A 25,617-nucleotide genomic window follows, 5' to 3' on the forward strand; every position below is an offset into this window, starting at 1 on the left:
TTATCCGTCACCATGAGTACGGACGCTGAGATGCAAATCTACGGCAAGGCTGCCATATACCTCCGTAAGCCTGAGAGGGAAAGGATTGAGGCACAAACCGCACCCTTTGATTCAAAGAACTCCTGCTATGTGACAGACAAGGCGGAGCTGTACCTTAAGGGTCTGGTCACTGCCAGGGCCGACGGGAAGTGTACTGTAACAGTCACGAAACCTGACGGCACTAAGGAGGTAAGCCTGATCTGAAAAGTATTCAAGTTCATGTAATTACTCTGTTTCATGAAAAATCATCAAAATCATCAAAAACATTTCAATAGACAATATGTATCAGTAACAACAGATAGATTGAACAAGTATTTGTTTTTGTAAGCAGAATATAACCTTCAAACACATCATGTTTAAAGCTGCTATTTAAAATTGGCATGGAACTTTTGATATTGACAAGTCAAGAATCACCAGTTATGTGTCAGTGGGTGATAACTAAGTAGTTGGATTAAATGTTGGATTGAACTGTAATATTAATGAGCAAAAAGCATTCAGTCATGTCCACTTTGATCAAATCAAACTTTATTTGTCACATGCGCCGAATACAACAGCGTGAAATGCTTACTTACAAGCCCTTAACCAACAGCGCAGTTCAAGAAGAGCTAAGAAAATATTTCCCAACTAAACTAAAGTAAAACAAATAATAAAAAGTAACACAATAAAATAACAATAACTAGGCTATATACAGGGGGTACTGGTAATGAGTCAATGTGTGGGAGTACAGGTTAGTCAAGGTAATTTGTACATGTAGGTAGGGGTGAAGTGACTTTGCATAGATAATAAACAGCGAGTAGCAGCAGTGTACAAAACAAATGGGGGGGAGGGGGGTCCAATTTAAATAGTCCGGTGGCCTATTGATTAATTGTTCAGCAGTCTTATGGCTTGGGGGTAGAAACGGTTAAGGAGCCTTTTGGTCCTTGACTTGGCACTCCGGTACCGCTTGCCGTGCGGTAGTAGAGAAAACAGTCTATGACTTGGGAGACTGGAGTCAATTGTTTGGGCTTTCCTCTGACACCGCCTATTATATAGGTCCTGGATGGCAGGAAGCTTGGCCCCAGTGATGTACTGGGCCGTTATCTGTGTGTAATCTATATTCCTGACTATTTCAGGAAGGAAAAGAGTTCAAAGATGCAGACATCTTCGAGATGAATCCCCCTAAGTACGACAAGATTGAGGACATGGCCATGATGACCTACCTGAATGAAGCCTCTGTGTTGTATAACCTCAAAGAGCGTTATGCAGCATGGATGATCTATGTAAGAAACCTGCATTCAAACACTCACATACATGAACAAAATAAATAGACACATAAATGAATGGTAGAAACCAAAACAAATCAATACAGTCGACCCACATCAGTATACCAAAGTACACCCACATCCTTACATAAATCCAGGTAAAAGTACATCTGACTTTACTAATCCACAAATGTAATTATGCTTTCATCCAGACCTACTCTGGGCTCTTCTGTGCCACGGTGAACCCCTACAAGTGGCTCCCAGTGTACGACGCAGAGGTTGTCAACGCCTACAGAGGGAAGAAGAGGATGGAGGCTCCACCCCATATCTTCTCCGTCTCTGACAACGCCTTTCAGTTCATGATGATTGGTACAAGCTCTCATGGATGGATGGAGGAATGGATGGTTGGATGGAGGAATGGATGGTTGGATGGATGGTTGGTTGGTTGGTTGGTTGGTTGGTTGGTTGGTTGGTTGGATAGATGTCCATTAAGTCCTCATGCATAGATGGATGGATGCATCAATGGAAATTAAAATATGCATCAGAAAGGTATCTCCTGTTTTCTAGTCTAGGTATTAACAGTTTGCTGGGAATATCTGATTTCACTACCCTTGAATGGAAAATGTTCCAAATTGAAATTTGTGATGATGCTATGAATTAAATAATGTCCCCATAATGTTGCTTGAGTATGATAAGCAATGCGTTTTCTGGTTCCAGATAAGGAGAACCAGTCCGTCCTGATTACGTAAGTTGTTTACTAAAATGTCACTTGAGAAAGTGTTTCTACTGCAATAAGTTGGGTCACTTGGTGTGATGAAACACATGACAATATGAATAGATTAGAGCATTAGGCTATGTGTAATAACGAGTCGATGAGAAGTAGTATTTGTTAAAGACATGTCAGAACACAGTGTATTTTTCTATGCTATTTTTTAGTGAAAGCCAATCTGACACTCGGACATGTAACTAAAACCCCTCTTTCTCTGTCATATAAACCAGTGGAGAATCCGGTGCAGGAAAGACTGTCAACACCAAGCGTGTCATCCAGTACTTTGCCACCATTGCGGTGTCTGGGGCCAAGAAGGAAGCAGAACCTGGCAAAATGCAGGTAGGTTGTTCTTATGTTTGCCTTTTTAACACATTTCAGTTCGGTTGGCTGTGTAAACTTTTTTCCAGTGGTGAATCCTCTTTCAAGCAATTGAGAAAAACTAACTTGACAATGTTACCAGTTTTTGAGCAACTTGTGTTTGTCTCAATCAGGGGTCTCTTGAGGATCAGATCATTGCAGCTAACCCTCTGCTGGAGTCTTACGGTAATGCCAAGACAGTGAGGAACGACAACTCGTCTCGCTTTGTAAGTATGAAGGGCATACTGTGGAAGTTACCTTATATTGGGAAAAAATGTGTTATACAGATACGTTATACCCTTTCGTTATACAGATTTACAATTTTATTTTGATCACTGATTTGTTGCTGAAAATTCGAACTTGTAGTGTATTCGAGGTTCTAAAATTGTAATTTTCATCTTTAAAATGTCATCATAATTCACATTTCCTGTTGCTGCAGGATTATTTTCCTGCTGTAGCAAACTGGATCCTACATCAAGCTCCTATATCTGTATCAATAGATCCAACATCTGTCCAACAAACTGTAACGTTTAAAGGGGTCTATCAAAGTAAAATGTTAATTTATTTGTTGGCCTATTTCTAACCCCCATGCTCTGATATAGGGTAAATTCATCAGGATTCACTTCCAAGGTGGTAAACTGGCTAAAGCTGATATTGAAACCTGTGAGTTAGTTTTGATTGTTTCTCAATGCTTTCCTAAATGCACACAGAATTTATTGGGGAGATCATTCAATTTAAATGTATCTCATGTTCTCTCTCTTGCTCTCTCTCTTGTTCTCTCTCCTTTTTCTCTCTCTCTTTGTGTCGTTCACTCTCTCTCTCTCTCTCTCTCTCTCTCTCTCTCTCTCTCTCTCTCTTTCACCCTCAGACCTGCTGGAGAAGTCCAGAGTGTCCTTCCAGCTTCCCGATGAGAGAGGCTACCACATCTTCTTCCAGATGATGACAGGCCACAAACCTGAGCTAGTTGGTACGACAAAGTAGAGGTTCAGAGGAACTCTTTCCCACCCCAATCTGTGTAACTTGTTAAAAATATTTATAGTACACACTAATAATACTATTACAATGATTACTTACAAGGTAACAAGGCATCTAGACATTTGGAAGGTCTCTGGGAAATATCTATCAAGTAATGCACTGTGATGCAGTAGTCCACAAGTCTCAGTCTCCTCTTTTGATGCTATTTATTATATACTACATGTATCATTGAGTCCATCTACTGAGTAAAGGAGGGAGAGATACTGTAAAGGTAGGACAGCAGAATTCTGAGACTTAACTGACAAGCTGTTCTCTGTTGTCCACAGAAATGGCGCTCATCACCACTAACCCCTACGACTTCCCCATGTGCAGCCAGGGACAGATCACTGTGGCCAGCATCAATGACAATGAAGAGCTGGATGCCACAGATGTGAGTCAAACAAAGGGTTCACCAAACTCTAGATATGGAATGGATAGGACCACCATACACACTGAATGTACTGTGAAATTCCAACTTGGTGGCAGCTGAGAATTTTCATCTATGTTTTTGTTTGATTCTAAATGCCTTGTGTTAGTTAGGCATGTGCCTCAAGGAAATCTTCGTGCCGTCCACAAGAGAGCACCACTAAGTGCCCTGTGGAACTGTGTAAAACTAATTTTGTGCTGCCATCTACTAATGTGTGGCCAAGCGTTATCATGTGGAACCGAGAAGCCAGTCAAATCTATCCATCCCATTTGTTCTGCAGTGAGCAGCACAGAACTGTAGTGTAACTGACCAAACTACAGTTCAGTTCATCACTGTTGTACTTCCTCTTTAATGCCAGGATGCCATTACAATCCTGGGTTTCTCTAATGATGAGAAGGTTGGCATCTACAAGCTGACAGGAGCTGTATTGCACCATGGAAACTTGAAATTCAAGCAGAAGCAGCGTGAGGAGCAGGCCGAGCCAGACGGCACAGAGGGTGAGTCCCACTCATAGATATACAATATGTAGAACATTAGTCCCATTCCCCAACATAGAAATAGAACACCTAAGACAGACAGTGCCACATGAAAGTCAGGCAGGAGATCATTTTTGGAGAACAAATTCCAACCTCCAAAATGTGGGTGAATCAAAACCTAGCCCACAAAGATGTTAACCAAACTATTTTGTCAGTGTGAAATCAGAAACAAGTGATCTTGTGTCCCTGAGTCTGTTGTTGTTGCTTCTCTTTCCAGTGGCTGATAAAATCGCCTACCTGCTGGGCCTGAACTCAGCTGAGATGTTGAAGGCTCTGTGCTACCCAAGAGTGAAGGTCGGCAATGAGTATGTGACCAAGGGACAGACTGTGCCTCAGGTAAGGCGGCCAAACACAGAATCTACCATTTTCTGAGCACCGGAATTATTGTTGGGGCGAGTGCATTGCTTTTGTTTTTCCAAAGCTTGTATCACCTCGTCACTAGACATGGTCAATATCTCACATATTAATTTGAGGTATTATCATTGCAGGTTAATAACTCAGTCAGTGCTCTGGCCAAGTCTATCTATGAGAGGATGTTCTTGTGGATGGTCATCCGTATCAATGAGATGTTGGACACCAAGAATCCAAGGCAGTTCTATATCGGTGTGCTTGACATTGCCGGGTTTGAGATCTTTGATGTGAGTATGAGACCGGAACAAGACAATTAGATGTGATTGAGATGGATTACAGTCTTGTATGATGAAATGATCCCTTTTAAAACTCCATCAACAGTACAACAGCATGGAGCAGCTGTGCATCAACTTCACCAATGAGAAACTGCAACAGTTTTTCAACCACACCATGTTCGTCCTGGAGCAAGAGGAGTACAAGAAGGAGGGAATCGTTTGGGCCTTCATTGACTTCGGCATGGACTTGGCTGCCTGCATTGAGCTTATTGAGAAGGTAAGCTGTCTGTGGGGATTATAATGGACCATAACACCATAGCTCATACAGAGCGTTGTGTGATTATATTATCACAGTGGTACAACATATACAGTATTAAATCCACTGGGGATGCCAATCGAGTAAAAAAAAAAATCCATATTACAACCTGTGTTGTGATAATTGCGTTCTTTGCTCTATAACCTGTTAGTTTTTGTGCTTTGACAATGAGATATGGGGCTGCAGGTAGCCTAGTTGTTAGAGCGCTGGACTAGTAACCGAAAGGTTGCAAGATCGAATCCCCGAGCTGAAAAGGTAAATATCTGCTGTTCTGCCCCTGACCAAGGCAGTTAACCCAGTGTTCCTAGGCCGTCATTGAAAAATAAGAATTTGTTCTTAACTGACTTGCTTAGTTATATATGGGTGAAATATATACAGGCCTAAGGCCGAGACAATAAGAAGACACAGTGGTAGAATAAATTCAACAACACCTTTGTTTCATCACAAAACCAGAGAGCAACATCTGTCTCGTGGAGTCCATAATGCATGTAACAAACAGTTACATGACCTACAGCATGGTCAGTCAAGTACATCTATTGATTTAGAACCACAGAGAGTTACTGCAAGTCGCAAAGAAAACAGGAGCTGCCCCCCTCCAATATTCCAGCACCATTTCAATATCATCAAATAACCTATGCTTAGTCTAATACAGTGAATGAAAAGATTCCAAAAACGATTTTAGTCCAATCAACCTAAGCTAAATGTGTTTGTCCATGTTACTAATGTTTGTGTGAGTAAGTAGAAACATGTTGACTCACCCTACTTGCAGAAACTTAAAAGCTTAAAAAACAATTGTTCTAAGCTACCTGGCTAAAATGCTTGCTCGCTATTCTAACTTCCTTTCCTGGGCAACGATTAGGTAGTCAACATTAGCCTTCTACATCTAGCTACATATTGAACTTCCTTACTTTCAGGCCAAAGCACAATGTATTAATTTTATAGTTGGATCAGAATTGGTGTTAGAATCATTGGCCAGTACGTAGAATTAAGTAAAACTATGAGTCCAAGTCCCTATCTCCATCCATGGCTAATTTAGGAAAGGGCCAATTTTAGCTAGCTAGCTAGCTATCCTCCAGAGGACAACAACACAATGAGATGCAACAATTTAAGTTTTTCTTTCTGTCAATGACATTTGGCTTGATTTGGTGTGAAGCCAAATCCAAACTTTCCTTGACACATTTTTTGGTGCACCAGGACCATTCACAGATTAGCTCACTCAGTTTAGCTCAACTCTGATTTGCTGTTTTTGTATGAAAAATTATATATAAAGGGAGGCCAAATGCTCTCTGGCTTCTCTTGCATTCAATGCTACAATATCATACTCTTTTTGACCAGACATAATCAGGTAGAAGGGCTACACATACAGAGGCAGAGGGGTGCAGTTCTGCTCACTCTGATGCTTTACCTGGTGAGAGACATTCAGCCTCGTGCTAAGCGAGACGAAAGATACATTATATTATGTCCATTTCTTTGGGAAGCCTTGCTTCCCTTGGCACCCATTAATATATGCCACTGACTGTTGAGAACTCAATATGTTTCCTATTATGTGTCCCTAAATGAATATAATCCTATAATAGCATGTTAACTAAATGTAAATATCACTAATTTGATATACATCTCTTTTCGTAAAGCCATTGGGCATCTTCTCCATCCTTGAAGAGGAGTGCATGTTCCCCAAGTCTTCAGACACTACCTTCAAGGACAAGCTGTATGCCCAGCATCTTGGCAAAACAAATGCATTTGAGAAGCCCAAGCCTGCCAAAGGCAAGGCAGAGGCCCACTTCTCCCTGGTGCACTACGCCGGTACTGTGGACTACAACATCACTGGGTGGCTGGAGAAGAACAAGGACCCCCTGAATGACTCAGTTTGTCAGCTGTACCAGAAGTCCTCTGTCAAAATTTTGGCTGCCCTGTATCCTCCTCCCCCTCCTGAGGGTAAGACTAGCATCACGTCACAATATTTAACTAAATACTAGTTATAACTCAGACCCAAATGTTCTTTAATGTCTTTCAATGTATCACAATTTCTCAGGGTTTATCACTGGGTTAATTTACTAATATACTTGGTTAATTTAATCATACAATAGGTGTTATTTTAAACAATCTCATTGGCAGCATTTGCCTCTAGATAAGTGTGAAGTTAACCAGAGATTCTCTGGTTTATAATTAGTGTGCTTGCTGAAGACAAGACCACTCTAGATTTCTTACATACTCGTATTATTACTATTCTATTTATTCCACCCACTCTATGAAATGTACTTTTCTAGTTATCTTTTACTTTTCCCCATTTTAACAGATAAAGCCAAGAAAGGAGGCAAGAAGAAGGGTGGTTCCATGCAGACAGTGTCCTCCCAGTTCAGGGTGAGCTTTTGAAATGTGCTTATTCAGTCCTTCAAAAGGTGCATTGATTATCATAAATGATGTCTGAGAAAATGGTTTGTAACCCTCCTACAGGAGAATTTACATAAGCTGATGACCAACTTGAGGAGCACTCATCCTCACTTTGTGCGCTGCCTGATCCCCAACGAGTCAAAGACTCCAGGTACAAGAAATATTCAGTTAAATATGTAATCTAATCAGTACAGTATTAGTAACCTTAACAATCCCAATCTGAAACCTGTTTATGAGTATTAAAAGAGACTTGTTTTGTTTTACCAGGTCTGATGGAGAACTTCCTGGTTATCCACCAGCTCAGGTGTAATGGTGTACTGGAGGGTATCAGGATCTGCAGAAAGGGCTTCCCAAGCAGAATCATCTATGCTGATTTCAAACAGAGGTACACACACACACACACACACGCAAGCACACACGCACATACACATGCACACACACCACAGAAAATATCTGTTCCAAGGGTATTCCCAGCATCAGTATAGGCTTACCTTTTACGAAATATAACCAAGATATTACAACTTGACATTTTAAAAATGTCTCCTCATTCAGGTACAAAGTACTGAACGCCAGTGTCATCCCTGAGGGCCAGTTCATGGACAACAAGAAGGCTTCTGAGAAGCTGCTTGGGTCCATTGATGTGAATCACGAGGATTACAAATTTGGACACACCAAGGTCAGTCAAAAACCCCCAGTAAAAGCTGAGAGGAAAAAAACACAACTTCAAAAACACAACTTCAATGATAATTTAAACCCGTACCATATAAAATCTCTCCAGTTGATCTATCCATCCTTCTGTTCATTCTTCTTCATTTAACTTATGGAAAAGTTGGAAAAACATTGGACTGTTTTTTTTTCAAAGTCATTCATCACAAGTATAGAAGAGAAACTAAACTCATTACCATGTAAATAGTGTTAGAGTGGTATGGCTGCAGTTATCTGTATCTGTACATTATTAATCTACAACTGTACAATAACTAACAACTTAGAAACAACCTATCCCATGGTTTGTTTGTAGCCATATCAAAGTTAATGTTGTTTAAATCAATCTAGTGGTTTGATCCTTTCTATCTGTCACCATCTGTGGTTCCATTTACCATGTTAACCTGTGTCTCAGGTGTTCTTCAAAGCCGGTCTGCTGGGTGTCCTGGAGGAGATGAGAGATGAGAAGCTGGCCACTCTGGTCGGCATGGTCCAGGCTCTCAGCCGTGGATTCCTCATGAGGAGAGAGTTTAGCAAGATGATGGAGAGGAGGTGAGAAATAGTAGACATCTTGGCAAAGCTTTCTGTCAACCACCTGTATCTAATGTATTATGATTACATACTGTATATGCTGTGAGATGTTCAGAATGAGGAAGTACATCTTATAATGGTCAACTAAAGCTTTTGGGTTAATTAATTTAGTCCAGAAATAGATGTAGCAACTAAAGGATTCTAGCTTTATAGTTGGAGTTTGGGATTTGGCTGTTCAATTGTCATTTAAACGTGTGGAATTTACACATTCATTCTTGAAGTATATAAAATGCCTCATGAGCTTAGCATGCACGACCTGTCAGTACTTGCATCTAGAGAGCTGTCTAGGAATTTAAGAGGGGTTACATTTCCCTAGCCCCATTCCTCAGCTGTAAACAAACAGTGGTGGGGGGACCATTTTGTTGTTCTTCGAGTCACAGACTGTAGCTTTAAGCATGTCACTCACCATGCCATTCTATCCTTTCTGTCGACCAGAGAATCAGTTTATGCCATCCAGTACAACATCCGCTCATTCATGAATGTGAAAACGTGGCCATGGATGAAGTTGTACTTCAAGATCAAGCCCCTGCTGCAGAGCGCTGAGACTGAGAAGGAGCTGGCCAACATGAAGGAGAACTATGATAAGATGACAGCAGACCTGGCCAAGGCTCTGTCCACAAAGAAGCAAATGGAGGAGAAATTGGTGGCCCTGATGCAGGAGAAGAATGACCTGGCGCTCCAAGTCGCATCTGTGAGTGAAAAAACAACCTTCATTACTGTCAAATTTACATTCACATGAATAAACGTATATATGTACACACCTTTTTATTGCCAATGTTATATACTTTATATATCTCATGAATTTTGATTGATTTACTCTGACCTTCAATATACAAAGTGAGGCCTCAGATTTTTTTCCCCCCTGTTCTGAAACCAGGAAGGAGAGAGTCTGAACGATGCTGAGGAAAGGTGCGAGGGGCTCATCAAGAGCAAGATCCAGCTGGAGGCCAAGCTCAAAGAGACGACCGAGAGGCTGGAGGATGAGGAGGAAATCAATGCTGAGTTGACTGCCAAGAAGAGGAAGCTGGAGGATGAGTGCTCTGAGCTGAAGAAGGACATTGATGACCTGGAGCTCACCCTGGCCAAAGTGGAGAAGGAGAAGCACGCCACTGAAAACAAGGTCTTGTGTCTTATCATAGACAGTCTAACCAAACAATAATCAACTCAAAACATAGCTTAACAGAAATGGAATTCACTTGTACAATAGTAGAATTTCAGTTGTGGGGTACTCCCAACATTCATTGCATGTTCTGCTCCCCCTCATTTATGACTTCCATTAAGTACACTGGCATGGTGAACACTGACATCTAGTGTTGAATATATAGTATAGTAATTGTTGATGCAGTGCGAATCTAAATGAAATGAATGCAATATATAACAAACTAAATCTCCCCTTTAAGTGACCAAAGTCTAATTTTGATGTTGCCGTTTTCAGGTTAAAAACCTGACTGAGGAGATGGCGTCTATGGATGAGAGTGTTGCCAAACTGACCAAGGAGAAGAAAGCCCTCCAAGAGGCCCACCAGCAGACACTGGATGACCTGCAGGCAGAGGAGGACAAAGTCAACACTCTGACCAAGGCCAAGACCAAGCTGGAACAGCAAGTGGACGACGTGAGTGGAGTTTGACATTTTGGCCATAAAAGTATGTAAAACGATATCTTCAGTTGTTTAGATTTTAACAATATATGTGTTTTTATCATCTAGCTTGAGGGTTCCCTGGAGCAAGAGAAGAAGCTTCGTATGGACCTTGAGCGATCCAAGAGAAAGCTGGAGGGAGATCTGAAACTGGCCCAGGAGTCCATAATGGACCTGGAGAATGACAAGCAGCAAGCTGATGAGAAAATCAAGAAGTAAACACAAATGACTACAGTATTACCTGCTATAATGGTTGTTCTTGACTAATTATTGTAATTATGAATTAGCATTTACATGGAGATTCTTACAAGCAAAGTGAATGGTATGATCCTCTGCCTTTACACATCAAAGCAAAACCAACTCTGCAATGAACGTGTTTGTGTTTCTTAGGAAGGAGTTTGAGACCACCCAGCTCCTCAGCAAGATTGAGGATGAGCAGTCTCTGGGAGCTCAGCTGCAGAAGAAGATCAAGGAACTCCAGGTATAGTACAGGATATATTTACATTACATTTTTAGTCATTTAGCAGACGCTCTTATCCAGAGCGACTTACAGTAGTGAATGCATACATTTCATACATTTTTTTCCCCGCCCGTACTGGTCCACCGTGGGAATCGAACCCACAACCCTGGCATTGCAAACACCATGCTCTACCAACTGAGCCACACGGGACAATGAAATGCTTACTTACGAGCCCCTAACCAACAGTGCAGTTTCAAAAAAATATGGATGAGAATAAGAGATAAAAGTAACAAGTAATTAAAGAGCAGCAGTGAAATAACAATAGCGAGATTATATACAGGGGCTATATACAGGGGGTACCGGTACAGAGTCAATGTGCAGGGGCACCGGTTAGTTGAGGTAGTATGTACATGTAGGTAGATTTATTAACGTGATGATAGCAACAGAGAGTAGCAGCAGTGTAAAAGAAGGAGGGGGGGGGCAATGCAAATAGTCTGGGTAGACATTCGATTAAATGTTCAGGAGTCTTATGGCTTGGGGGTAGAAGCTGTTTAGAAGCCTCTTGGACCTAGACTTGGCGCTCCGGTACCGCTTGCCGTGCGGTAGCAGAGAGAACAGCCTATGACTAGGGTGGCTGGAGTCTTTGACAATTTTTAGGGCCTTCCTCTGACACCGCCTAGTATAGAGGTCCTGGATGGCAGGAAGCTTGGCCCCAGTGATGTACTGGGCCGTTCACACTACCCTCTGTAGGGCCCGAGCAGTTGCCATACCAGGCAGTGATGCAACCAGTCAAGATGCTCTCGATGGTGCCGCTGTAGAACCTTTTGAGGTTCTGAGGACCCATGCCAAATCTTTTCAGTCTCCTGAGGGGGAATAGGTTTTGTCGTGCCCTCTTCACGACTGTCTTGGTGTGTTTGGACCATTCTAGTTTGTTGGTGATGTGGACACCAAGGAACTTGAAGCTCTCAACCTTCTCCACTACAGCCCCGTCGATGAGAATGGAGGCGTGCTCGGTCCTCTTTTACCTGTAGTCCACAATCATCTCCTTTGTCTTGATCACGTTGAGGGAGAGGTTGTTGACCAGGAGAACTTTGTACGTGTCTTTGTGTGTGTTGTGTATAGGTGGTCCAGCGTTTTTTTTCCCTCTGGTTGCACATTTAACATGCTGACAGAAATTTGGTAAAACGGATTTAAGTTTCCCTGCATTAAAGTCCCTGGCTACTAGGAGCGCCACCTCTGGGTGAGCGTTTTCTTGTTTGCTTATGGTGAAATACAGCTCATTCAATGCTGTCTTACATGCTGACCAGACCGGACACTGCTCGCGCGCGCCAACGAGCATCTGCGATGCCAAGGGCTAAAACAGAACGCCTTTCTATTTCTGATGCAGATCGCGCTACAAGTCCTGCCTCTCCCATCTCCTCATTGGTTTATAGAAGCAGGTATCCACGTGCCATCTCCTCATTGGTTATACTCACGTGGGTGATTGAAAGACGAACTGTGTTGCCGGTTGTCGTGGTAATACTATGAAAGTGTAGATGCCGATCACCATATAAGGTCAAAGATGAAAAAGCCTGGAAGGGGGAGAGATGACTAGAAACGGTTCGTTGGCCGTTTTATGTGTGGATTAATTGGCGGAGTAGAGGACCTTGTGCATTTCAGGTAAAATAACAACTCAATGTTTATATCCCAGGACAAATTAGCTAGCGAGTGCAAGCTAACTAGCTAAATTGCCATACATGTTTAATGTTTTTCGACCTGTCCCCAAATTAATGTCATTGGTTCAGAGATGGTTTTGATATTTTAACCTGCATGTCGTGATCACGTCTGATGTAGGGGGACAAAATAAATGTATGCACGATAGCGCACGATGGTGCACGTGCGCAGCCGGTTTGGGTTCCGTGTTAGTGCCAGCCTCTGACTGTGGTGGTATGTACACAGCTACGAAAAATACAGATGAAAACTCTCTAGGTAGATAGTGTGGTCTACAGCTTATCACGAGAAACGCTACCTCAGGCGAGCAATAGCTCGAGACTTCCTTACAAAAATACATAGTCCGCCGCCCCTTGTCTTACCAGACGCTGCTGTTCTATCCTGCCGGTACAGCGTATAACCAGCCAGCTGTATGTTGATATTGTCGTCGTTCAGCCACGACTCCATGAAGCATAAAATGTTAGTTTTTATAGTCATAACATCGAGATTTCCAGGCTTATATTTCTATTTATTTGTTAATATTTTAGTAATTTAGCAGATGACTGTGGTGGCCACTCCATTATAGACAGAATACCAGCTGACTGCTTCTTCCCTAAATAGTTCTTGCATAGTTTGGAGCTGTGCTTTGGGTCATTGTCCTGTTGTAGGAGGAAATTGGCTCCAATTAAGCGCCGTCCACAGGGTATGACATTGCAAAATGGAGTGATAGCCTTCCTTCTTCAAGATCCCTTTTACCCTCTACAAATCTCCCATCACACTCCTCCCGCATCTTTTCATTTTTTCTGTGTCTCACGAATGTTCTTCTTTGTGATCCGAACACCTCAAACTTAAATTCATAACACTTTTTTCAATCTTCCTCTGTCCAGTGTCTGTGTTCTTTTGCCCATCTTAATCTTTTCTTTTTATTGGCCAGTCTGAGATATGGCTTTTTCTTTGCCATTCTGCCTAGAAGGCCAGCATCCCGGAGTCGCCTATTCAATGTTAACGTTGAGACTGGTGTTTTGCAGGTACTATTTAATGAAGCTGCCAGTTGAGGACTTGTGAGGCGTCTTTTTCTCAAACTAGACACTCTAATGTACTTGTCCTCTTGCTTAGTTGTGCACCGGGGCCTCCCACTCCTCTTTCTATTCTGGTTAGAGCCAGTTTGCGCTGTTCTATGAAGGGAGTAGTACACAGCGTTGTACGAGATCTTCAGTTTCTTGGCAATTTCTCGCATGGAATAGCCTTCATTTCTCAGAACAAGAATAGACTGAGTTTCAGAAGAAAGTTCTTTGTTTCTGGCCATTTTAAGCCTGTAATCGAACCCACAAATGCTGATGCTCCAGATAATCAACTAGTCTAAAGAAGGCCAGTTTTATTGCTTCTTTAATCAGGACAACAGTATTCAGCTGTGCTAACATAATTGCAAAAGGGTTTTCTAATGATCAATTAGCCTTTTTAAAGTGATAAACTTGGATTAGCTAACACAACGTGCCATTGGAACACAGGAGTGATGGTTGCTGATAATGGGCCTCTGTACGCCAATGTAGATATTCCATTAAAAATCAGCCGTTTCCAGCTACAATAGTCATTTACAACATTAACAATGTCTACACTGTATTTCTGATCAATTTGATGTTATTTTAATGGAGATTTTTTTGTTGCTTTTCTTTAAAAAAGTGACCCCAAACTTTTGAATGGTAGTGTATGTAATAAATTATTATTATTATTATTATTATTATTATTATTATTATTGTTATTATTAGCTGTTTGCCTAATTCTGATGAAGCTCGATGGAGGCCAAAACATATGATTAAAATATCAGGTTTGAACTGTGAGAGTCACTCTTACTAGCTGATGGAATTACAGTAAGCCCACTCAGCACTATTACTAGCTGATGGAATTACAGTAAGCCCACTCAGCACTATTACTACCTGATGGAATTACAGTAAGCCCACTCAGCACTATAACTAGCTGATGGAATTACAGCAAGCCCACTCAGCGCTATTACTAGCTGATGGAATTACAGTAAGCCCACTCAGCGCTATTACTACCTGATGGAATTACAGTAAGCCCACTCAGCACTATTACTAGCTGATGGAATTACAGTAAGCCCACTCAGCGCTATTACTACCTGATGGAATTACAGTAAGCCCACTCAGCACCATTACTACCTGATGGAATTACAGTAAGCCCAATCAGCACTATTACTACCTGATGGAATTACAGTAAGCCCACTCAGCACTATAACTAGCTGATGGAATTACAGTAATCCCACTCAGCACGATTACTAGCTGATGGAATTACAGTAAGCCCACTCAGCACTATAACTAGCTGATGGAATTACAGTAAGCCCACTCAGCACTATAACTAGCTGATGGAATTACAGTAAGCCCACTCAGCACTATAACTAGCTGATGGAATTACAGTAAGCCCACTCAGCACTATTACTACCTGATGGAATTACAGTAAGCCCACTCAGCGCTATTACTACCTGATGGAATTACAGTAAGCCCACTCAGCACTATTATATGATATAAACTCCAGTACAGAAAAGCAGACTTGAATCATTTCCTTTAAAAAAAAAAGCACACTTTTTCTGGCAGCAGACAGTTTTCCAGGTGGCTTCTGATGGCTCAGTAGGTTGGAAGATGGTGTTTCTTGTTGGTGCCTCTTACTATCCCCACTCAGCCCTCAATGACAATATCCATGTTAAAATGGCTTATATCCATCTAGAGTCCTCTGTCTAACTTCTTACCTTTGAGGGTTTGGCTCCTGCATGGGACACTGTCTACTGAATATATTAGTGTAACTGGCTTTGTATTAAACACATTTATGCAAAATATACATACCATTATTACTTTGTGAGGTTCAATTGTTTCAACTATATTGTAGTGTTCATCCCCCTGCTCCTGCCCCCTGGTCTAGGCCCGTATTGAGGAGCTGGAGGAGGAAATTGAGGCTGAGCGCGCTGCCAGGGCTAAGGTTGAGAAGCAGAGGGCCGATCTCTCCAGGGAACTTGAGGAGATCAGCGAGAGGCTGGAGGAGGCCGGAGGCGCCACTGCTGCTCAGATTGAGATGAACAAGAAACGTGAGGCTGAGTTCCAGAAGCTGCGTCGTGATCTTGAAGAGTCCACCCTGCAGCATGAGGCCACAGCCGCCGCTCTGCGCAAGAAGCAGGCCGACAGTGTGGCTGAGCTCGGGGAGCAGATCGACAACCTGCAGCGCGTCAAGCAGAAGCTGGAGAAGGAGAAGAGCGAGTACAAGATGGAGATTGATGACCTCTCCAGCAACATGGAGGCTGTCGCCAAGGCTAAGGTGAGTAGTAATGTTTTGGTCAAGCAGTGTTGAGGGTGGTCAACTACATTACCATTCAAGTGAAGTTGACAGGAGTCACATATATAAAGTAATGATGGTACATGTTTCACTAACAGGGCAATCTGGAGAAGATGTGCCGTACTCTTGAGGACCAGCTGAGTGAGCTCAAGACTAAGAATGATGAGAATGTTCGCCAGGTCAACGACATCAGCGGACAGAGGGCCAGACTCCTGACAGAAAATGGTACCATCAACAATGAACAACAAGCCAATACTTACCTTTAGTAGAAAACAATACATGTTTTGGGCTGTATCCACATATTTGGTGAATAGTACAGTAGAAACTAACATTGCCCTACGATACCTCAAAATACATTTTCAATCTTAGAGAACAGAGACCCTATTAACAAGATGTTCTTCTGTCCCTGCAGGTGAGTTTGGCCGCCAGCTGGAGGAGAAGGAAGCTCTGGTATCTCAGCTGACCAGAGGAAAACAGGCCTTCACCCAGCAGGTGGAGGAGCTGAAGAGGGCGATTGAGGAGGAGGTCAAGGTAAGGGACCCATAATGGAGAGTTTAGAGCCATATCTTTACATAGACGGTGACTACACCACCCTCAGAAACTCCTACTGTCTCTCCACCCTCAGAGACTAGTGTAAGCAGGAGGAGAGGCCTCATTTAACACAGTAAATTCATCAGGCTTAAGCCATGTTTCAGTCAGGCCAATGACATCAAGATTATGATCAGTGATTAGTTAATTGACTATAACTGCCTTGGAAGTGAGGGATCTAACATTAAGTAGCCCTATTTTGAGATGTGAGATATCACAATCTCTTTCAATAATGACAGGAATGGAGGAGGTCTTTATTCCAGTGAGATTGCCAGAGCGAACACCGCCATGTTTAGTTTTGCCCAACCTAGATCGAGGCACAGACAAGGTCTCAATGGGGATAGCTGAGCTGACTACACTGACTGTGCTCGAGGCAGACTCTACTAAGCTGACAGGCTGGCTAACAGCCTGCTGCCTGGCCTGCACCCTATCTCGTTGTGGAGCTAGAGCCCTGTCTATGTATGTTCATAGATAAGATGAGAGCACCCCTCCAGCTAGGATGGAATCCATCACTCCTCAGCAGCCCAGGCTTGGTCCTGTTTGTGGGTGAGCCCCAGAAAGAGGGCCAATTATCTACAAATTCTATCTTTTGGGAGGGGCAGAAAAAAGTTTTCAACCAGCAATTGAGTTGTGAGACTCATCACTCCCCCTAACTGGGAGGGGGCCAGAGACAATTACTCGATGCCGACACATCTTTCTGGCTAATTTACACGCTGAACTATGTTGCGCTTGGTGATCTCTGACTGTTTCATCCTAACATCGTTGGTGCCGACGTGGATAACAATATCCCTATACTCTCTACACTCGCCAGCTTTAGCCTTAGCCAGCACCATCTTCAGATTAGCCTTTATGTCAGTAGCCCTGCCCCCTGGTAAACAGTGTATGATCGCTGGATGATTCTTTATAAGTCTTATACTGCGGGTAATGGAGTCGCCAATGACTAGGGTTTTCAATTTGTCAGAGCTAATGGTGGGAGGCTTCGGCGGCTCAGACCCCGTAACGGGTGGAGGAGAGACCAGAGAAGGCTCGGCCTCCGACTCCGACTCGTTGCTTATTTTAATGGGGAAAACCGGTTTAAAGTTTCTGTCGGCTGAATGAGCGACACCGGTTGAGCATTCATACAGCATTTCCTTCCAGAATCCATGAGAACATTGTCCGGCTGCGGGGACTGTGCGAGGGGATTTATTCTACTATCTGTACTAATTGGTGGCACAGACGCTGTTTCATCCTTTCCTACACTTAAATTACCCTTGCCTAACGATTGCGTCTGAAGCTGGGCTTGCAGCACGGCTATCCTCACCATAAGGCGATTGTTCTCCTGTATATTATGAGTACAGCGACTGCAATTAGAAGGCATAATGTTAATGTTACTACTTAGCTTCGGCTGGTGGAGGTCGTGTAGAACCATGTCCAGATAAAGCGTCAGGGGTGAAAAAGTTGAATGTAAAAAGTCCAGCGATGGAAAAAATGTAAATACAAAACGGTAATTAAAAAGTAAAACCGTAATTTTGGCAGGTAGCAAAGTAACCAAAGCAACAAACCGCATAGCTTCACGTAAACAAGTCCACATAATTTGTTTGACTATCTCACTCATCTCTCCTTGTCTTTCTTTCTCACAGGCTAAAAACGCACTGGCCCACGGTGTCCAGTCTGCCCGCCATGACTGTGACCTCCTGAGGGAGCAGTTTGAGGAGGAGCAGGAGGCCAAGGCAGAGCTGCAACGCGGCATGTCCAAGGCCAACAGTGAGGTGGCTCAGTGGAGGACTAAGTATGAAACTGATGCCATCCAGCGCACAGAGGAGCTGGAGGAGGCCAAGTGAGTCGCACGCAACAGAAAAAACTCAAGATATTGTGTGAATGGTTAGAGTGGTAGAGGGCTCTGAGAAAATGTTATATCAATATGTATTGTAACATATCTTTTACACCATTAATCCGACCTCTGGTGTCCAACAGGAAGAAGCTGGCCCAGCGTCTGCAGGAGGCCGAGGAGACCATTGAGGCGACCAACTCCAAGTGCGCCTCCCTGGAGAAGACCAAGCAGAGGCTGCAGGGAGAGGTGGAGGACCTCATGATTGATGTTGAGAGAGCCAACGCATTGGCCGCCAACCTCGACAAGAAGCAGAGGAACTTTGACAAGGTGAAAATGAATAAACCTCACCTTAGCCTGATATTTACTGTCTGAAAGATGATCAATTGTAGTATAATTGTAGCATATTTATAATTCAAAACTCTTCATCAATGACTTCTGATGAAAATCCCATGGATTCCCCTAGGTTCTGGCAGAGTGGAAGCAGAAGTATGAGGAGGGCCAGGCTGAGCTGGAAGGAGCTCAGAAGGAGGCTCGCTCTATGAGCACTGAACTCTTCAAGATGAAGAACTCCTACGAGGAGGCTCTGGATCATCTGGAGACTCTGAAGAGAGAGAACAAGAACCTGCAACGTGAGCATTTGACGGCAATTCTATTTGGCTCATGTTTCATTAGCAATATTAATTGCTGTTATTTAATTCACTGTTATTATGATTCAATGTCAACTTCAGTGGATTGGCAATATCCACTGAAAATCTCCCAGGTCTAAACTGCTCTTGTGTGTGTGTGTGCAGAGGAGATCTCTGACCTGACTGAGCAGATTGGAGAGACTGGCAAGAGCATCCATGAGCTGGAGAAGGCCAAGAAGACCGTGGAGACAGAGAAGTCTGAGATCCAGACCGCTCTGGAGGAGGCAGAGGTACAAACTACAGCTGTTTGATGGGAAAAGCAGTGTTACACTAGCCAACGCCAGCTACAGTCTAATGATCCCTGTAATGGTGTTTATTGTAGTCATATATATATATATATATATATATATATATATATATATATATATATAACACAATTGGCATGACTGCTTCTGTTTGTCCAGGGAACACTGGAGCATGAGGAATCCAAGATTCTGCGTGTGCAGCTGGAGCTGAACCAGATCAAGGGTGAGGTGGACAGGAAGATCGCTGAGAAGGATGAGGAAATGGAGCAGATCAAGAGGAACAGCCAGAGGGTGGTTGACTCCATGCAGAGCACCCTGGACTCTGAGGTCAGGAGCAGGAATGATGCCCTGAGGGTGAAGAAGAAGATGGAGGGAGACCTGAACGAGATGGAGATCCAGCTGAGCCACTCCAACAGGCAGGCAGCTGAGGCCCAGAAACAGCTGAGGAACGTCCAGGGACAGCTCAAGGTAAAGGGACATCAGGCTCAAAAACCTGAACATGGAGAGGAATTTGTTTGTAAATCTATAGAAAATAATACAACAGAGGATTTGAATAGAGTAGTTTATGTACTAAAGGTAGTGATACTGGGGAAATTCTTACCAGTGAACATTTCTATCACTGATTGATCCTATCACCCCTACTTCCACAAGTCCTAATGAACGTATGTCATTGTGAACCCCAGGATGCCCAATTGCACCTTGATGACGCCGTCCGTGTCGCAGAAGACATGAAGGAGCAGGCAGCCATGGTGGAGCGCAGAAACGGTCTGATGGTGGCTGAAATCGAGGAGCTGAGAGTTGCTCTCGAGCAGACAGAGAGAGGCCGCAAAGTGGCTGAGACTGAGCTGGTAGACGCCAGCGAGCGTGTTGGACTGCTGCACTCCCAGGTATGGGTTAAAAGCCATTTCTTATGACACTCAACCAAGCATACACTTTAAATACACCTGGAATTGACAGTGCTTGCCTTAGATTTTCATAATTTCAGCCTTGTGACTTGCAAGTTCTCTTGAGAGTCAAACAAATTATCTTGTTTCCTCCTTCAGAATACCAGCCTTCTGAACACCAAGAAGAAGCTGGAGACTGACCTGGTGCAGGTGCAGGGAGAGGTGGATGACATCGTCCAGGAGGCCAGGAATGCAGAGGAGAAGGCCAAGAAGGCAATCACTGACGTGAGTCCTTGAATTACATCCACTTGATTTGTCCCCAAGTGCCAAAGGAAGCAGGGCTAGTTAAGAACAACAAAGATCTGAGAGGGACGTTATGATTGGTGCATAAATTAAACAAACTATTATTCCAGGCGGCCATGATGGCTGAGGAGCTGAAGAAGGAGCAGGACACCAGTTCTCACCTGGAGAGGATGAAGAAGAACCTGGAGGTCACAGTCAAGGACCTGCAGCACCGCCTGGATGAGGCTGAGAATCTGGCCATGAAGGGAGGCAAGAAACAGCTCCAGAAACTGGAATCCAGGGTGAGTTATCAGCAGGGGGGATTAGGGTGGATTGAAAGACTGACTGCTGGAAATGTATTTGATCATATAAAAATTCACAGGAGCATTGTTTCCTATGACTTCTGCAGGGCCTGGACTAATCAAGTCTCAGGCCCTGGGAAATAACATTTTTAACATCTTTGCATCAGAGAGAAAATATTGCAGTTTTAAAGCATAAATTACAGTGAATTTATGATCAAAACATATTCTAATAATTTTACACTTATTTAGTGGAGTTGATCCAAGACCTTTAAATATATTAAAATGTATTCATCTAGTTGCTTCATTGTCTCAGCAGACTTCTTCTCATCTGCCATTTCATTCATAATAATAATAATAATAATTCACAATAAATATCAACACACAATATAATATACATTCATCGAATTAATGTCATAGTAATAATTTATCTCTCTTGTTACGTTTCATTCACCGGCCGTTGCTAGGGAAGCTAGCGTTGCTATGCGAGGCTCCCAGCTAGCAGGCTAATAGCTGAATTAGCTTGTAGGCTAGCGGACTTTAATAAGTTCAGAAAACCTGAAAATACAACATAACATCTCGACAAACATATGTACATGCTCCAGAAACATTATCGTCTTGAATATGGTGATTTTACACTCGCTTACCTTCAAAATAAATATATAAAAATGTATTTATGTCGGTGCGTCTGTCTTGCTGTTGGCTCACTAAGTAAATTACTCTCAACTGCCATAGCGCGAGCTCCATAATAGAAGAAAAGTCCCAACATTAAAATATGCGAGTGGTGGCATCTAGTGGCCATACTGGTACTGCACAATACGCCACTAAACGCATGACAACATGGATACAAATACAAGAATAATTGAGTTGTGAGCCTCCCAGACACGTTGTTTATCTAAGAGTTAATAACATAAATTGTGGATGAATAATATTACATTGTACTGTATTGCACCCTCTAAACGTTTTCCAAAGATCCCCATAGGAACAGATAACAACTGTGCCCCCTTGACTGGGTAGAACACTATACCTCTGTTTTACAAATATTTGTTACGTCTGATTTCACGACCTCCAACAAACTCCTACGTTTATTTCTTCCACAAAGGTGCGTGAGCTCGAGACTGAGGTGGAGGCCGAGCAGAGAAGAGGTGTAGACGCGGTCAAGGGAGTCCGCAAGTATGAGCGCAGAGTCAAGGAGCTCACTTACCAGGTAAGAGAAAGAGAAAGTGCCATCTTCACACACTTGACACTAACACAGAGAGGTTTGTGTATAAAACTATTCTGACATTGTTTCTTTGCTCATCTCCCACAGACTGAGGAGGATAAGAAGAATGTTAGCAGACTTCAGGACCTGGTAGATAAGCTGCAGATGAAAGTGAAGGCCTACAAGAGGCATTCTGAGGAAGCGGTGAGTCACAGAGGGCAATCGAAAACGTAGTTTTTCTCTACAAAACGTAATGTCCATACAGTTTAGCTGAAGTGTTGCTACATCACACCAGTAAACAATGACTCAATTGATATTACAAGTAATTGCTGAAGAAATGATACACATTTCTGAGTGCCTCCTATACCTATGTGTTACTAACTTAAAGGAGAGGGGGTTGAATATGAATTTGCTGGTCTAGTGGTAGTGCTGGAAGCAGCAGTTTGATCCCCAGTTCTGACACTCACTTTATCTGCAGTATCTTCTATCTCCCTATATACATTGCTATCCTAAATCTGACAATGTGTTTTGTGGAAAATAATATTTTAATTTACTACCTGAAGCTTCAAACTTGAAATGCTGATGTTCTGCTCTCCCTCTCTTTTCCTCACCCAGGAGGAAGCAGCAAACCAGCACATGTCTAAGTTCAGGAAGGTTCAGCATGAGCTGGAGGAGGCTGAGGAGCGTGCTGACATCGCTGAGACTCAGGTCAACAAGCTCAGAGCCAAGACCCGTGACTCTGGAAAGGTACAGAACTGCTGTTCAACCTATACCTGACTCATGTTCAGATATGACCACATCAACACCACCTATGATTCAGTCTTCTCAGAGGTCAATACAGACCTTTTACACTCAACTGTATTGAAGATCTCTAAGAAGAACATTTCAGGAAGGGCTAAACAATCTAATAAGAGTTTTTCAGTTAGTACTTCAACATCTAAAATCCAAGCTGAGCACTGAGCATTAAAGACTTGATCCATTATATTCTATCCAAGTCTATCCATATATTTATCATGTTCATTATTATTACTGATCCATTATATTCTATCCATATATTTATCATGTTCATTGTTATTACTGATCCATTATATTCTATCCAAGTCTATCCATATATTTATCATGTTCATTATTATTACTGATCCATTATATTCTATCCATATATTTATCATGTTCATTGTTATTACTGATCCATTATATTCTATCCAAGTCTATCCATATATTTATCATGTTCATTGTTATTACTGATCCATTATATTCTATCCAAGTCTATCCATATATTTATCATGTTCATTATTATTACTGATCCATTATATTCTATCCATATATTTATCATGTTCATTGTTATTACTGATCCATTATATTCTATCCATATATTTATCATGTTCATTGTTATTACTGATCCATTATATTCTATCTTTCTTCTTACAGGGAAAAGAAGCTGCTGAATAAACAAGACCAAAGTATTGAAGATCAAAGTCTTACCATTTTCCTGTGTTTCATAAAATATGATTTTCATGGTGAAATGTTGAGCATTGATTAAAAACATGTGGATCTACATACACTTCCTTTGTGACTGTGGACTTATTACTCAGCAAACAGATTTTTAATACCATAAAATATTGTACTTTAAATAATGGAGACATCTGGGATTCCAACAGCAAAAGTGGTCACCCTGAAAAAGCAGTCAGTTTTTTGAGTAAACGGATGAGGGATGAGGCTGGAGAAATGTACCGCTCTCAAATTCTCAGACTGAGCTATGGAGGCAAAGACAGCAAGTTTGTTCTTGCTGAGTCTTACATTTATTGAATTCAATGTAGTTCAGCCAGCCTCTGCATTTAAGCTGCTTCTTTATGCAAGGTAATGCTGGTAGATTGCCATTGGAAATAATGACTCTAGTGTGTAAAAATCTGACACTGGCTAAATATGCATGTCAATTTCGAGCCTTACCCCCAGCCGTTTATTTTGTACTTGTATTTATTATGGATCCCCATTAGTTCCTGCCAAGGCAGCAGCCACTCTTCCTGGCGTCCGTCAAAATTAAGGCAGTTATATAATTTTAAATACATTACAATACATAACAGATTTCACAACACACTGTGTGCCTTCAGGCCACTACTCTACTACCACATATCTACAACACAAAATCTATTATCATGTGTCTGTGACAATGGTTATGTTGCTTCACAGTCCCCGCTGTTCAATAAGGTGTATTTTTATCTGTTTTTTAAATCTGTTATTTTAAATACTTTCTTGACACATATTTTTCTTAAAACTGAATTGTTGGTTAAGTGCTTGTAAGTAAGCATTCTAGTTGAAATCTAGTGGTCTTGCCTTCTAATTATTGTTTTCCATTGCAAAATGATTGAAGATGTGTTTCGTTGCATGCCCTAATGAACATGACCTTGCTCATGGGCCTTATTTAGGTCAGTGCTATCCGGGATCCTTGGGACTTCCCTACCCTAAACCCTAACCCTGACCTTGACCCCTACCATTACCCTGACCTTGACTCCAGCCCTAAACCCTGAGCCTGACCCCTACCCTTACCCTAAACCTCAACTTAAAGGGATACTTCAGAATTTTGACAATGAAGCACTTTGTCTACTTCCCCAGAGTCAAATGACTCATGGATACCATTAATATGTCTATACATCCAGTATAAAGGAACTTAGAGTTTCGCAAGACAATGCCAACTAGCGTTAGCGCAATGACTGGAAGTCTATGGTATCTACAAGTATCTCCAAACACCTGTAGTATAACTATTCTCCAATAGAGGGCACTAAAACACCAAGGTTAGAAGAAGCTACATGACGGGCCTTTTTTTGCCTGCCACTGCAAAGTTTCTGGAGGTGTCTGAAAGAGATCCCGGAGGGGAATCAGAGGAGCCTAAAGCATTGCGGAAACGGAGGAGCCTGAGGCATTGCCAAAACAAACGGTTAATAATAACCACTCCACCCTGACCGTCTGTGAGTCAGCATGTAGTGAGGGCTTTCCCTGACAGTTGGTTGGTTAGAATATTTATAGACAACATATGTGAGTGTTTTAGGAAACTGGGGATCACGGCTTTACTCAGCAAGGGCTTCCCCTAGGCTGGCTGGCAGGAAGTATTTATCTTCTACCGTGGTGTGTGTGTATGTGTGTGTGCTCTGAAACAGACAGGGGATCACCGCTGTACGTGTGTACGTAGAAGGAAATTGAATTATTTTCCCACCCAGTTTTTTAAAATCTTAATTAGCATGAGCAGTGCAAACGGGTAATAATTATTAATAATAATAATAATAATAATAATAATAATATTATATTCAACTTCTATAGCGATTTTTCAACAGAAAGAAATCTTAAGGTGCTTCAAGAGCAAGAAACAAACAACCAATACATCATCATGAGTAGCTTAGCTATAGATAGTTAGGTAAACCAATACATCATCATGAGTAGCTTAGCTATAGATAGTTAGGTAAACCAATACATCATCATGAGTAGCTTAGCATAGCTGGC

The 25,617-nt window shown here is 42.2% G+C and overlaps 1 protein-coding gene across 1 annotated transcript; it reads left to right on the plus strand.

Moving 5' to 3' along the window:
* LOC106564290 (myosin heavy chain, fast skeletal muscle) lies at positions 1-23,686 on the plus strand. Its single transcript, XM_045690700.1, has 39 exons — positions 1-228; positions 1,152-1,298; positions 1,493-1,649; positions 1,998-2,025; positions 2,280-2,388; positions 2,541-2,633; positions 3,009-3,069; positions 3,275-3,373; positions 3,708-3,811; positions 4,206-4,344; positions 4,601-4,719; positions 4,872-5,021; positions 5,116-5,286; positions 6,957-7,260; positions 7,622-7,686; positions 7,780-7,867; positions 7,984-8,101; positions 8,269-8,392; positions 8,834-8,970; positions 9,445-9,700; positions 9,887-10,129; positions 10,445-10,621; positions 10,715-10,860; positions 11,036-11,126; positions 15,723-16,112; positions 16,229-16,355; positions 16,543-16,661; positions 18,338-18,534; positions 18,672-18,855; positions 18,992-19,157; positions 19,320-19,444; positions 19,619-19,927; positions 20,143-20,346; positions 20,503-20,628; positions 20,757-20,927; positions 22,027-22,131; positions 22,234-22,329; positions 22,741-22,872; positions 23,554-23,686. The coding sequence occupies exons 1-39, from the start codon at positions 13-15 to the stop codon at positions 23,572-23,574; spliced, it is 5,814 nt and encodes a 1,937-aa protein (XP_045546656.1). The 5' UTR covers positions 1-12; the 3' UTR covers positions 23,575-23,686.
* Positions 23,687-25,617: the final 1,931 nt, after the last annotated feature.

Source organism: Salmo salar, chromosome ssa12 (genome assembly GCF_905237065.1).
Source record: "Salmo salar chromosome ssa12, Ssal_v3.1, whole genome shotgun sequence".
Classification (NCBI taxonomy): domain Eukaryota; kingdom Metazoa; phylum Chordata; class Actinopteri; order Salmoniformes; family Salmonidae; genus Salmo; species Salmo salar.